The 13688-nt window shown below is 45.2% G+C and overlaps 2 protein-coding genes across 2 annotated transcripts; both read left to right on the top strand.

Annotated features, from left to right (window-relative positions):
* The first annotated feature begins 777 nt into the window (after positions 1-777).
* LOC143420987 (sialic acid-binding Ig-like lectin 15) lies at positions 778-5772 on the top strand. Its single transcript, XM_076889623.1, has 6 exons — positions 778-825; positions 1274-1645; positions 3898-4284; positions 4434-4523; positions 4817-4875; positions 5262-5772. The coding sequence occupies exons 1-5, from the start codon at positions 780-782 to the stop codon at positions 4846-4848; spliced, it is 927 nt and encodes a 308-aa protein (XP_076745738.1). The 5' UTR covers positions 778-779; the 3' UTR covers positions 4849-4875; positions 5262-5772.
* Positions 5773-7307: 1535 nt separating this feature from the next.
* LOC101486582 (uncharacterized) lies at positions 7308-13683 on the top strand. Its single transcript, XM_076889558.1, has 5 exons — positions 7308-7723; positions 10258-10310; positions 10759-11130; positions 13201-13562; positions 13615-13683. The coding sequence occupies exons 1-5, from the start codon at positions 7308-7310 to the stop codon at positions 13681-13683; spliced, it is 1272 nt and encodes a 423-aa protein (XP_076745673.1).
* The last annotated feature ends 5 nt before the right edge of the window (positions 13684-13688 follow it).

Here is a 13688-nt window from a genome sequence, read left to right as displayed (position 1 = left end):
TCAGAGACCCGAGCAGCAGCACTGCCATGATCCTGGAGCGTTTTGTGTTTATTCTAATTTTGCTGTTAGTTCTCAGGGTTTGGTTCTTGTGTTTAGTGCTCAAGTGTTTTATCAGCCCTTCCTGTGTCTCCCTCTGTGCTCTGTTCATGTCCCCGAGTCATGTAGTAAAACAGTCTGTGTGTTTCCTGTTTTACTTTGTAGGTTGTGTTGTCTCGTTCCTGTGGGCCATGTCCTGATTACCGGTGTGTGTATTTATGGTGTGTGTCTGCCTGTGCTCCTCGTCGCGTCGTCTGTGTTTCTCTGCATTAGTTGGTATCTCTCCGTGTTTCTCTGTTCCATCTCGTGTTTCAGGTTTATTCGTTTTTCCTAGTTTAGGTTCGTGTCTTCGTGCAGTCCTCGACACCCTCATTTCTCTGTATATTTCACACGTTGTAAATAAAACGCTCACCTGCATCTAGCAGTTTCCTGCATCTTGGGTCCTCATTTAACTCCACCACACGACTGCTGCCCCAGCTGTGACAAGCACACTGTGAAAAGCAGCTTCGTCACAGAGACAGGCTTTGATGAAGACCACCAGACTCCAGCAAACGTCCTGATTGACAAACATGAAAACACAAAGAAAACAGGCAGTAAAATGTGTGAAACCCTGAGGTGGCCCTGGGCTCGCTCACATATTTATTCTTCTCTTTAACTAACAGGAAATGATCAATTTAGAAATGACACATTTGACACTTCCTGAATTTGTTGTTTGACGGCTTCATTTCTTTGTCAGTCTGAGGATGTGGCCGCAGCGTTTCTCCCTCATTCTGAGTGCGATCGTCTCAGGTAAGAACTTTGAATCTGGGTTGAAGCAGGACGGCACCAGAGAGGATCATAAGACTCACAGTAGAGATATCCTGACTTTAGATCTGGATTTTCCTTTAAGTCATTCATTCAGACACACAGGACATAAGAGTTTAATGAGGAACGGCTTTGTATTTCCGTCACTGAAAGTCACGGCGGTCGGTGGTGAACACCACAGCACAGAGGTTAGAGCTTTTTCAAACCAGGCCACAGATGGATAAACGTGTCCTCGTTGGACCAGGAGCGTCTCTGAAGGCCGAGGGGCTCCTGGTCCAGACGCAGCAGGCTGGAGGATGTTCTGCAGGTCTTATAGAACCTGCTGCTGGTGTCTCAGAGCATCTTCAGAGGTCTGCTAGAGTCCCAGTGTCGCTGGTTGGAGCTGTGCAGTGAGTTCAAACATGAAAATAACCATCCAGATGTGTTCTGTCAGGTTCTGTCTCAGCTGGATGGAAGCTGACCGTCTCTCCAGGGGTCAGAGTCTCCAGAGGGGAAGATGCTGTCCTCGGCTGCTTCTTCACCCCCACACGGGATTATTCAGGAATGATCAAGGTCACATGGAAGTTCATAGCATCAAACACTCCTCCGTTCTTGGACTGTCCAGTAAAAAATGATTCCATGCATGGAGCCAATCCCTGTGCATTTTCCGATTTAAAACATTCCCTGAAAGGAGACCCTCGATGGGGGAATGGGTCGCTCCTCATCAGGGATGTACAGCTGACTGATAACGGCACGTACTTCTGCAGAGTGAAGCTCGACGGGTGGAAGAACTTTAAGGAAGCAAAGACAAAGCTTTATGTTGGAGGTAAGGTCGAGTTCAGCTTTTACTGAAAGTTATCAAAGTTGTATGAGTCACTTTCTTCTGTGGTGCAAAGACTGTAATGAAAGATAGCCACACAGCGACCTTCTGACTCTGCCGAGGTTTGAGTCACACTGGACTGTAAATTATTCTTGTGCATGCGTGAAACGCAAGAAGATTCGACCTGCCTCATTTCTGTCTGCCGCTTATTTACTTTCCCGCTCTCTGAAACGTGGCGGCAAAATGTCGAGGGAAAGCAGCGAGTGTGTTAAATGGACTAACAATGAGGTGGAGTTGTTGCTGCGAGTAACACAAAAGTACAAAGTTGCAAAAGCGAGTGAGAATTAAAGAATTCGAAGAAAAGCTCTCTGGAGCGTGTGCAGGCTGATATTAATCTTTAACAGGGCTGTCAAACAAAACAACTGCTGTATAACGCCCTCCACTATCTTTGTTTAATTCAATTCAATTTTATTTATATAGCGCCAAATCACAACAAAAGTCACCTCAAGGCGCTTCATAGATACAGAGAAAAACCCAACAATCATATGACCCCCTATGAGCAGCACTTTGGCGACAGTGGGAAGGAAAAACTCCCTTTTAACAGGAAGAAACCTCCGGCAGAACCAGGCTCAGGGAGGGGCGGGGCCATCTGCTGTGATTGGTTGGGGTGAGAGAAGGAAGACGGGATAAAGACATGCTGTGGAAGAGAGACAGAGGTTAATAACAGATATGATTCAATGCAGAGAGGTCTATTAATGCATAGTGAGTGAGAAAGGTGACTGGAAAGGAAAAACTCAATGCATCATGGGAATCCCCGGCAGCCTATGTCTATTGCAGCATCACTAAGGGAGGATTCAGGGTCACCTGGTCCAGCCCTAACTATATGCTTTAGCAAAAAGGAAAGTTTGAAGCCTAATCTTGAAAGTAGAGATAGTGTCTGTCTCCTGAATCCAAACTGGAAGCTGGTTCCACAGAAGAGGGGCCTGAAAACTGAAGGCTCTGCCTCCCATTCTACTTTTAAATACTCTAGGAACAACAAGTAGGCCTGCAGAGCGAGAGCGAAGTGCTCTAATAGGGTGATATGGTACTACAAGGTCATTAAGATAAGATGGGGCCTGATTATTTAAGACCTTGTATGTGAGGAGCAGGATTTTGAATTCTGGATTTAACAGGAAGCCAAAACAGGAGAAATCTGCTCTCTCTTTCTAGTCCCTGTCAGGACTCTTGCTGCAGCATTTTGGATTAGCTGAAGGCTTTTCAGGGAGTTTTTAGGACTTCCTGATAATAATGAATTACAGTCGTCCAGCCTGGAAGTAATAAATGCATGAACTAGTTTTTCAGCGTCACTCTGAGACAGGATATTTCTAACTTTAGAGATGTTGCACAAATGGAAGAACGCAGTCTTACATATTTGTTTAATATGTGCATTGAAGGACATGTCCTGGTCAAACATGACTCCAAGGTTCCTCACAGTGTTACTGGAGGCCAAGGTAATGCCATCCAGAGTAAGAATCTGCTTAGATACCATATTTCTAAGCTTTTCAGGGCCGAGTACAATAACCTCAGTTTGATCTGAATGAAGAAGCAGAAAGTTAGCGGCCATCCAGGTCTTTATGTCTTTAAGACATTCCTGCAGTTTAACTCATTGGTGTGTGTTATCTGGCTTCATGGACAGATAGAGCTGGGTGTCATCTGCATAGCAGTGTAAATGTATGCTATGTCTTCTAATGATGCTGCCTAAGGGAAGCATGTATAATGTAAACAGAATTGGTCCTAGCACTGAACCCTGTGGAACTCCATAATTAACCTCAGTGTGTGAAGAGGACTCTCCATTTACATGCACAAACTGGAGTCTATTAGATAGATATGATACAAACCACTGCAGTGCAGTACCTGTAATACCTACAGCATGTTCTAATAATTGGCCACATGACTGCATCACATGGCTAACATGCGTCATCATTTTCAAAAGTCTCCGTTTTTGCTGTCCACACTACGACGCGAAAGCACCGTTTTCAAAATGCTTCGTATTCCTTCGGGGAAAACGCGTCTCAGTGTGGACGGGAGGGCAAATGGAGAGAAAACGATGTTTCCAAACTAAAACGCATTCGTGTGGTCGTAGCCGCAGGCTCATGGCTGGAAGCCAATGAACAAACAGGGTGAATGGAGCAGAGAGCGTTTCATGCCAGGCTGGTTTAAGGTGTCACATGATGGAAAACCATTTTTAATCAGATCACTTTTCTGCTTCTTGTTCCCAGCTGAGCCTCACATCCTGAACCTCTCTGTGGTGGAGATGCCCTGTGGCTCAGACAGCGCCCCCCGGAGGCTGCAGTGTCAAGCTGAAGGTAACCCGCCGCCTAAGATTATGTGGCTGTTGGCCTCCAGACGCATGTTAGAGAACAAGGGTGAGTCCTCACAGTCCAGCCCGTACCATGTGACCAGCTGTGTGCCGTACCTGGAGGAGGAGGAGCTCACCTGCAGGGCGGAGAGTGCACTAAACCACACGGAGAGGACGTATCCAACCAGAGAGCCTCAGGATCAGAGTGAAGAGAGTGAAGAGAGCGACTCTCTGAAGATCCCTCTGATCGTGCGTGGTGTCATCACTCTCCTGATCCTGATCGCAGGAATCGTCTTTTACTGCCTGAGTGAGCTCCTGTTTCTACTCAGTGCTGCCAGGTTCTCTTAGTGGTCACTCCAGATATTGCAACATAAAACAACCTGTGGCCTGTTCAGAGCTTAGTTTGAGGCAGCTGGAGTCTTTCAGTCATTGTTGTCATCTTGTTTGTGTGTGAAGGAAACAGTTGTCAGCAGCAGGTCTCAGACTCCGCAGCAGGAAATCCTCAGACAGTTCATTCAGCCGGCGCCATGTCCGACTCCACTTCCCGTGAGTCCCAAAGCTTCTAAAGTTTCAGCTTTTTCATGGATGTGAAAAGAAATCAATAAAGAATTCATTGATCTGAAACAACAACGCTGAGGGGCCAGCATGAGACCAAGAAGGATAATTTTAGACAGTGAATGTGGGAACGAGCAGAGCAGGTCACCTTTATGCACAGACCTGAGAGGACCTGTAGCAGCGAGTCCATCCGTGAGGATTCTCTGCTGTTTCGACTGGAAATGAAACGAATCCTGTGAGCAAAGCAGCTGTTTTCACCTCAGATGAGATTTTTTTTCTTTCAGCTCCAGAAACCAACGAGGAAGCAGGTGAGTGAGGAGCTGACAGCTGACAGAGCGACCAGGTGAGACCATACTGTAAAAGTGCTCTGAGTGTCCACACATAAACAACACAGCAAGGTAACAGCTGGTTTCACACCTGCCTCGTCTTCCTCACCTGAGCTGTTACTAATGGAAACAGCAGAACCTCCACATTCCTGATGCTCGCATCATTTGATAATCATGCTGTGACAGATGATATCTTTATTTTGGTCAGGCTAAACATGTCTCATTTTTGCTCCTTCGTTATTCTGACGAAATAAGAAATGATCTGAATCTGCGCCAATGAAAACCAAAAATATGACTGTACAGTATAAAAGGCATTAAAGTCACTTTCAGCTCTGCAGCACCATGATATTGATATTGTCATCTGATAATGGCTTTAATGGCTGAACTCTTCATTTCGTTTCAGGGTCATGTGCCATCTGAGGAACTCCAGGTGTGGAAAAACACCAGTCAGAAAACATTGTCCTGTTCTCAGGAACAACCCAGTGAGACGAGGCCCGGCTGTTTTTCCCAAGAGCCTGAAGACTTTTAATGATTTACTGTCCACAGAAGTACAGCAGCATCCTGTCAAAGCTTTGTAAAGCCAGTCTTCTCTTCTTTTCCATTTAAGCTTTGTCTTCAGCACAAACAGCAACAGAGTTCCTGACATTTATAAGCACAATTAAGATATTCAGTCACATTGTTTTTACTGAGCTATTGCACAAACCATTACATCATTCCTTTATTCTGCTGTGTTTTAAGGAGAGATTGATTTTGTTTCCAGTGTTGTGGAGAAAACTTGTAATGAAGACAGAAAAAAATAAACATTCAAACACAGTCTGTGATTGGTCAGACGACACAAACTCACCAGTGTGGTGAGTTTTATTGTAAAACTTGTCAGCGAATGACTCAATTAAAAATCATTAAATCTGTTTTAACATGTGAAGCTCGACTCGTGTTGTTTTGTTTCTACAATCACATCCAAACACAACAATAACACTCACAGCTGACATGTTTTTAAATTGAAAACGTTTGTTTTTTTCTGAAACCCAAGTTCTGAAAAGGTTGGCGCACAGTGTAAAATGTAACAATAGAACGCTAATTTTTAGAATCTCATGAACTTCATTTATAAACGACAACAAACATATCAAATCTTTAAACTAAGAACATTTACCATATTAAAAGAAAAACACGCCCACTGATGTCAGAAACGTTTAAAAAAAGGTAAGTGGTACTAAAGTGAAACAGCTGGACGAACATTTTTGTAACTAACCGGACTAACTGGCATCAGGTCAGTAACATGGTCGTGGCCGATGGCCCCGCCCCTCCCTGGTTCTGCAGTTTTCTTCCTGTTAAAAGGAAGTTTTTCCTTCCCACTGTCGCCAAAGTGCTTGCTCATTGGGAAACGTGATCGTTGATGTTTTGTCAGTTTTCTGTGTTATTGTAGGACCTCTACAGCACTGCAACAGTTGGTTACCCTTAATATTTGCACATCCTCTACAGTGAAAATACCAAAATTACAAAGTTTTACAGTTTAGAGTAAAATGTCAACCATATAGATTTAATTTGTTTAATATTCTGGACCCTCCCCCGGTCCAGGAGGGACATACAGCATTCTGGTAAGGTGTCAAGATTGGACAAGGGCTGCATGCAGTCTCTGGTCCACCAAACCCTTGTTCACCCCGGGCCATTAGTGGAGGCAGAGTGGATGGAGGTTAAATGTGGGCATGGGGACGTCCACAAATAGATACATAGTGCTGCTGCTGATTAAATTGAAAGGAAAAACACATGAAATAAAGGCTGCAGTAAGCTCATGCCTGTTGCATCCCCTGATTTTGGGAACAAATTTTTAATTAGAGACCTCACGACCTCCCCCAAACACTTTCTTGATGTAGCTGAGATGGTCAGTACTTGGAGGTGGTGTGGAGGGGGAACCAAAGGTTTTGAGCAATAAATACTGTAGCTGCAAATACCTCCAAAACTGAATCTGTGGTTTAAGGTCATTAAAGGACGTGAGAATTCTCCCCTGATACAGGTCTCCAAGAACAAGTATCCCTCTCTAGACCCACAGTCTCCAGGAAAATGGAGACTTATTAATGCAGAGTGTTGGACTGAGTCATATGGAGACCTCTGTCACAATCTGCGAGGCAGATCGTCAGGAGATGAATGATGTGGACCCAAACGCAAGCACTGACGACAGCGTAGCTGCGACAAAGTTTATTAATAAAGGAAAACAAAATACAAACCAAGGCAGAGCATGGCAGGGAGCGGCACTAACCAAACCTAAACTGGGAACAGCTACAAAATAATAATACAAGGACCAAAAAAACCTGCAATAAGAAACCTGAAAACCTGAGACGTGGAACCTGGAACATGGAGAGACACACAGCAGAAATACAGGGGAAGGTACGCAGACAAACCAACTAACAGAGGCAAACACAAGGCTTAAACACAGAGGCATGAACAGGACCAGATGGCAGCATGGGAGCTGGTGGCTGAACAGACTCACCGGAGCCGTCAACAGACACGAGGAGATGCTGGCCAGGCTCACCAGAACCCCCAGCTGATGTGGCGTGATGCTGGCGCGGTTCTCCTGAACCCCCAGTGGGAACAGAAGGCAACTGGACGGGCCCCTCAGACCCTCCGGCAGAGGCAGAAACAGGACCAGCAGGTACGAAGACCTCTGGTAGAGATGGCTCTGCCCAGGCAGTTACAGCAGGATGAAGTCCTCAGCTGGCCAAATGAACTCACTATAGCTTCCAGCAGAGGACGGCTGCTGAGACAGCCCAGTAAAGCTCTCAGGAAAAACAGGTTGCACTGGCTTCTTCGTCTCCAGGGTCCAGAGTCACCTAGAGCTGAACCTCAGCCTCTGGAGAGGCCCTGGAGAGAGTAACGGTCTCTAAATCGACCAGCTCTTGAACACCGAAATCAGAAGACTAAGAACTTCAACCCTAAAATACCCCCAAACCAAGAACTGATAAATCATGACAAAAATCTATCTCAGTAGCAATACAGAAAACAAAACACTGGGTCACAGACCCAGGGACCGTGAGAGCTTCAGTATGAAGGTGGGAGTTAAAATTCAGTAAAAGGCCACCTTCTTCCAGACCGTCTGCAGGAATGAAAGAAGGGGTGGGTTTGTATATCTGCTCAGAGCTTGGTGGTTAAAATGTGCATCGGAGGGAGTGGTGAGCACAAAGTACTCTCCAGACTAAACCATGGGGGGGCTCGCTCTGGAGGGAGGGCCAGTGAACCATGTGTCTCAGACTGAAAGCATAATGGTAAAACAGTAAATCTGGGACCCCCAGGCCTCCCAGGGCCTTCTCAAACATGTACATCATTAGCTTTCACCAAGGGTTCCTTGCTAGCGCCATTTTGCTGTCGAAGCGTACGTTTTTGTCTGTGACTCGGCAATATGAGCTTTCACAAAGACTCTTCAAGCTTCCCGCTCTCCTGAGGCGATATTTCCTGCGTACTGTTCTAAATCTAAAGCAAATCAGCTGCCACTGTGATGGAGCTTCCCCATTCAAGCTGCCATCTTGACCGCCTACGCAATGTTCCCTCTGAGCTGCGCGTGCGCAATTATGCACTACTGGCACGTCTCTGCGCACAGAAAATCTGCATTGCGCACAAAAAAAATCCAACCTGATTTGAAATTTAAACTTTAACAATCCTGTTCTGCAGTGTGAGTCAGTGACTGGCTGCTCCTGTATGGGATCAGAACGATGCCACCTTATCCCACAGTCCAGCCAATGATGCAATTCACACTCGTATATACGCACCTGATCCACGTGGTTGACAGGCTATGACAGCGTCCTTATGTGCCGGTGTTTTAGCGAGCAAAGCGGCTGATGTGGAGTGAAGCCACGTTAATGACAACGTGTACAACCATTGGAGATGTGAGCAGGACAGACGGAACAACTGACGGACAAAGTGTGGACTTTATACCAGTTTGTAAATTGTGTTGATCGGCCGCGTAAAACCAGAGTTATGATAAAATATCTGCAATGTTTGTTTTTCTTCCTGAATACTGTCGTTGTTTATATTTACTGCAGGAAGAAACGGTAAAAACTGCGTTTGATAAGGAAAACGCTCGAAAGCCTGCGAGCAAAGACGAAACCAAAGAACCTCAGCCTTTCCTATTGGTGGACAAATGTACCATGTGGACCAATCAAAAAATAACAGAACAGCTGATTGTTCTGTAAATAGTTTGAAATGTTTATTTAAAAAAACCCTTGGCTGCATATTCAGGTAAACAGCTGCAAAAAACTCAGTTACTTCTTTGAAGAAGTAACTGTATCATTAACTGCCCAACATTGGTCATTATTTACTGTATGTTGCAGACAGAGTTACAGACTCTCTCCCAGACTCAGACTCAGAATACAGTCAGAGCTTTATTGGAGTTGAAGTTATTTTTGCTTCCAATAGTGTTAACATGCTGCAGGTCATGAACAAGATTTATTTTTTAAATTTCATTGTAAGTGGGCTAAAGCAGTTAATTAAAAGTCGTCTAACATAAATGCTGTAATTAGATTATTTTAATAAACATGTGACTTGGATGATTCGATGCTGGCGTGACCACAGTGCACGTCTGCTGTCGCTCACAGTGGTCCGAGTGTCCGCTCAGGGAGTTTGTGTGTTCAGACACGTGAAACATTACAGGGAACGTTGCGCCTACGTCACCAGACTCCGGGACAAAGGAGTTTTGAAGTGTGTTGGTCCTTTACTCCGGGAGAAGCAACCTGTCGCTAAACAGACTCCTCTGGTTGTTTAGGGTCTACTTTTTAATGCACAGGTACGGTCACACAATCTGCACCTTTCTAATCATTCTAAATATTCTCAACTATTTAAACATCTTTCAGTATCCTGCTCTGTTTGCACACTACAGCCTGGCTTTGCCACTCACCTGTATTCTAATTTTAATACCTGTACAGTACTCTGCTTTGGTAACTATGGTCCATGATGTAAATATGTAAAAATGTTTTTCTGTTCTGTTTGTATATGTGTGTTTTTGCTGCTGATATAACCAAATTTCCCTTGTGGGACAATTAAAGGATTATTCTATTCTTTTGTATTCGACTATATTCAGGATAATTCACTAGAAGACAGTCAAAACAGGAACCACAGACTCAAATGAATCAAGAATCGAGCAGAGAAATCATCACAGTGACAAGCACACTGTGAAAAGCAGCTTCGTCACAGAGACAGGCTTTGATGAAGACCACCAGACTCCAGCAAACGTCCTGATTGACAAACATGAAAACACAAAGAAAACAGGCAGTAAAATGTGTGAAACCCTGAGGTGGCCCTGGGCTCGCTCACATATTTATTCTTCTCTTTAACTAACAGGAAATGATCAATTTAGAAATGACACATTTGACACTTCCTGAATTTGTTGTTTGACGGCTTCATTTCTTTGTCAGTCTGAGGATGTGGCCGCAGCGTTTCTCCCTCATTCTGAGTGCGATCGTCTCAGGTAAGAACTTTGAATCTGGGTTGAAGCAGGATGGCACCAGAGAGGATCATAAGACTCACAGTAGAGATATCCTGACTTTAGATCTGGATTTTCCTTTAAGTCATTCATTCAGACACACAGGACATAAGAATTTAATGAGGAACGGCTTTGTATTTCCGTCACTGAAAGTCACGGCGGTCGGTGGTGAACACCACAGCACAGAGGTTAGAGCTTTTTCAAACCAGGCCACAGATGGATAAACGTGTCCTCGTTGGACCAGGAGCGTCTCTGAAGGCCGAGGGGCTCCTGGTCCAGACGCAGCAGGCTGGAGGATGTTCTGCAGGTCTTATAGAACCTGCTGCTGGTGTCTCAGAGCATCTTCAGAGGTCTGCTAGAGTCCCAGTGTCGCTGGTTGGAGCTGTGCAGTGAGTTCAAACATGAAAATAACCATCCAGATGTGTTCTGTCAGGTTCTGTCTCAGCTGGATGGAAGCTGACCGTCTCTCCAGGGGTCAGAGTCTCCAGAGGGGAAGATGCTGTCCTCGGCTGCTTCTTCACCCCCACACGGGATTATTCAGGAATGATCAAGGTCACATGGAAGTTCACAGCATCAAACACTCCTCCGTTCTTGGACTGTCCAGTAAAAAATTATTCCATGCATGGAGCCAATCCCTGTGCATTTTCCGATTTAAAACATTCCCTGAAAGGAGACCCTCGATGGGGGGATGGGTCGCTCCTCATCAGGGATGTACAGGTGACTGATAACGGCACGTACTTCTGCAGAGTGAAGCTCGACGGGTGGAAGAACTTTAAGGAAGCAAAGACAAAGCTTTATGTTGGAGGTAAGGTTGAGTTCAGCTTTTACTGAAAGTTATCAAAGTCGTATGAGTCACTTTCTTCTGTGGTGCAAAGACTGTAATGAAAGATAGCCACACAGCGACCTTCTGACTCTGCCGAGGTTTGAGTCACACTGGACTGTAAATTATTCTTGTGCATGCGTGAAACGCAAGAAGATTCGACCTGCCTCATTTGTCTCTGCCGCTTATTTACTTTCCCGCTCTCTGAAACGTGGCGGCAAAATGTCGAGGAAAAGCAGCGAGTGTGTTAAATGGACTAACAATGAGGTGGAGTTGTTGCTGCGAGTAACACAAAAGTACAAAGTTGCAAAAGCGAGTGAGAATTAAAGAATTTGAAGAAAAGCTCTCTGGAGCGTGTGCAGGCTGATATTAATCTTTAACAGGGCTGTCAAACAAAACAACTGCTGTATAACGCCCTCCACTATCTTTGTTTAATTCAATTCAATTTTATTTATATAGCGCCAAATCACAACAAAAGTCGCCTAAAGGCGCTTCATAGATACAGAGAAAAACCCAACAATCATATGACCCCCTATGAGCAGCACTTTGGCGACAGTGGGAAGGAAAAACTCCCTTTTAACAGGAAGAAACCTCCGGCAGAACCAGGCTCAGGGAGGGGCGGGGCCATCTGCTGTGATTGGTTGTGGTGAGAGAAGGAAGACAGGATAAAGAGATGCTGTGGAAGAGAGACAGAGGTTAATAACAGATATGATTCAATGCAGAGAGGTCTATTAACACATAGTGAGTGAGAAAGGTGACTGGAAAGGAAACACCCAGTGCATCATGGGAATCCCCCGGCAGCCTACGTCTATTGCAGCATAACTAAGGGAGGATTCAGGGTCACCTGGTCCAGCCCTAACTATATGCTTTAGCAAAAAGGAAAGTTTGAAGCCTAATCTTGAAAGTAGAGATAGTGTCTGTCTCCTGAATCCAAACTGGAAGCTGGTTCCACAGAAGAGGGGCCTGAAAACTGAAGGCTCTGCCTCCCATTCTACTTTTAAATACTCTAGGAACAACAAGTAGGCCTGCAGAGCGAGAGCGAAGTGCTCTAATAGGGTGATATGGTACTACAAGGTCATTAAGATAAGATGGGGCCTGATTATTTAAGACCTTGTATGTGAGGAGCAGGATTTTGAATTCTGGATTTAACAGGAAGCCAAAACAGGAGAAATCTGCTCTCTCTTTCTAGTCCCTGTCAGGACTCTTGCTGCAGCATTTTGGATCAGCTGAAGGCTTTTCAGGGAGTTTTTAGGACTTCCTGATAATAATGAATTACAGTCGTCCAGCCTGGAAGTAATAAATGCATGAACTAGTTTAGATACCATATTTCTAAGCTTTTCAGGGCCGAGTACAATAACCTCAGTTTTATCTGAATTAAGAAGCAGAAAGTTAGCGGCCATCCAGGTCTTTATGTCTTTAAGACATTCCTGCAGTTTAACTCATTGGTGTGTGTTATCTGGCTTCATGGACAGATAGAGCTGGGTGTCATCTGCATAGCAGTGTAAATGTATGCTATGTCTTCTAATGATGCTGCCTAAGGGAAGCATGTATAATGTAAACAGAATTGGTCCTAGCACTGAACCCTGTGGAACTCCATAATTAACCTCAGTGTGTGAAGAGGACTCTCCATTTACATGCACAAACTGGAGTCTATTAGATAGATATGATACAAACCACTGCAGTGCAGTACCTGTAATACCTACAGCATGTTCTAATAATTGGCCACATGACTGCATCACATGGCTAACATGCGTCATCATTTTCAAAAGTCTCCGTTTTTGCTGTCCACACTACGACGCGAAAGCACCGTTTTCAAAATGCTTCGTATTCCTTCGGGGAAAACGCGTCTCAGTGTGGACGGGAGGGCAAATGGAGAGAAAACGATGTTTCCAAACTAAAACGCATTCGTGTGGTCGTAGCCGCAGGCTCATGGCTGGAAGCCAATGAACAAACAGGGTGAATGGAGCAGAGAGCGTTTCATGCCAGGCTGGTTTAAGGTGTCACATGATGGAAAACCATTTTTAATCAGATCACTTTTCTGCTTCTTGTTCCCAGCTGAGCCTCACATCCTGAACCTCTCTGTGGTGGAGATGCCCTGTGGCTCAGACAGCGCCCCCCGGAGGCTGCAGTGTCAAGCTGAAGGTAACCCGCCGCCTAAGATTGTGTGGCTGTTGGCCTCCAGACGCATGTTAGAGAACAAGGGTGAGTCCTCACAGTCCAGCCCGTACCATGTGACCAGCTGTGTGCCGTACCTGGAGGAGGAGGAGCTCACCTGCAGGGCGGAGAGTGCACTAAACCACACGGAGAGGACGTATCCAACCAGAGAGCCTCAGGATCAGAGTGAAGAGAGTGAAGAGAGCGACTCTCTGAAGATCCCTCTGATCGTGTGTGCTGTCATCGCTCTCCTGATCCTGATCGCAGGAATCGTCTTTTACTGCCTGAGTGAGCTCCTGTTTCACTTTAGCACAGCTGCTGTGGTTCACATACTCCGGCTCATATTTCGGTTCTTTCCTCCTTTGTCACGTTTGTTCTGTCTGAAGGGC

This window comes from Maylandia zebra, linkage group LG11, assembly GCF_041146795.1.
Source record: "Maylandia zebra isolate NMK-2024a linkage group LG11, Mzebra_GT3a, whole genome shotgun sequence".
Lineage (NCBI taxonomy): Eukaryota > Metazoa > Chordata > Actinopteri > Cichliformes > Cichlidae > Maylandia > Maylandia zebra.
The sequence above is the reverse complement of the archived record's forward strand: the minus strand, read 5'-3'. Positions and strand labels throughout refer to the sequence as shown.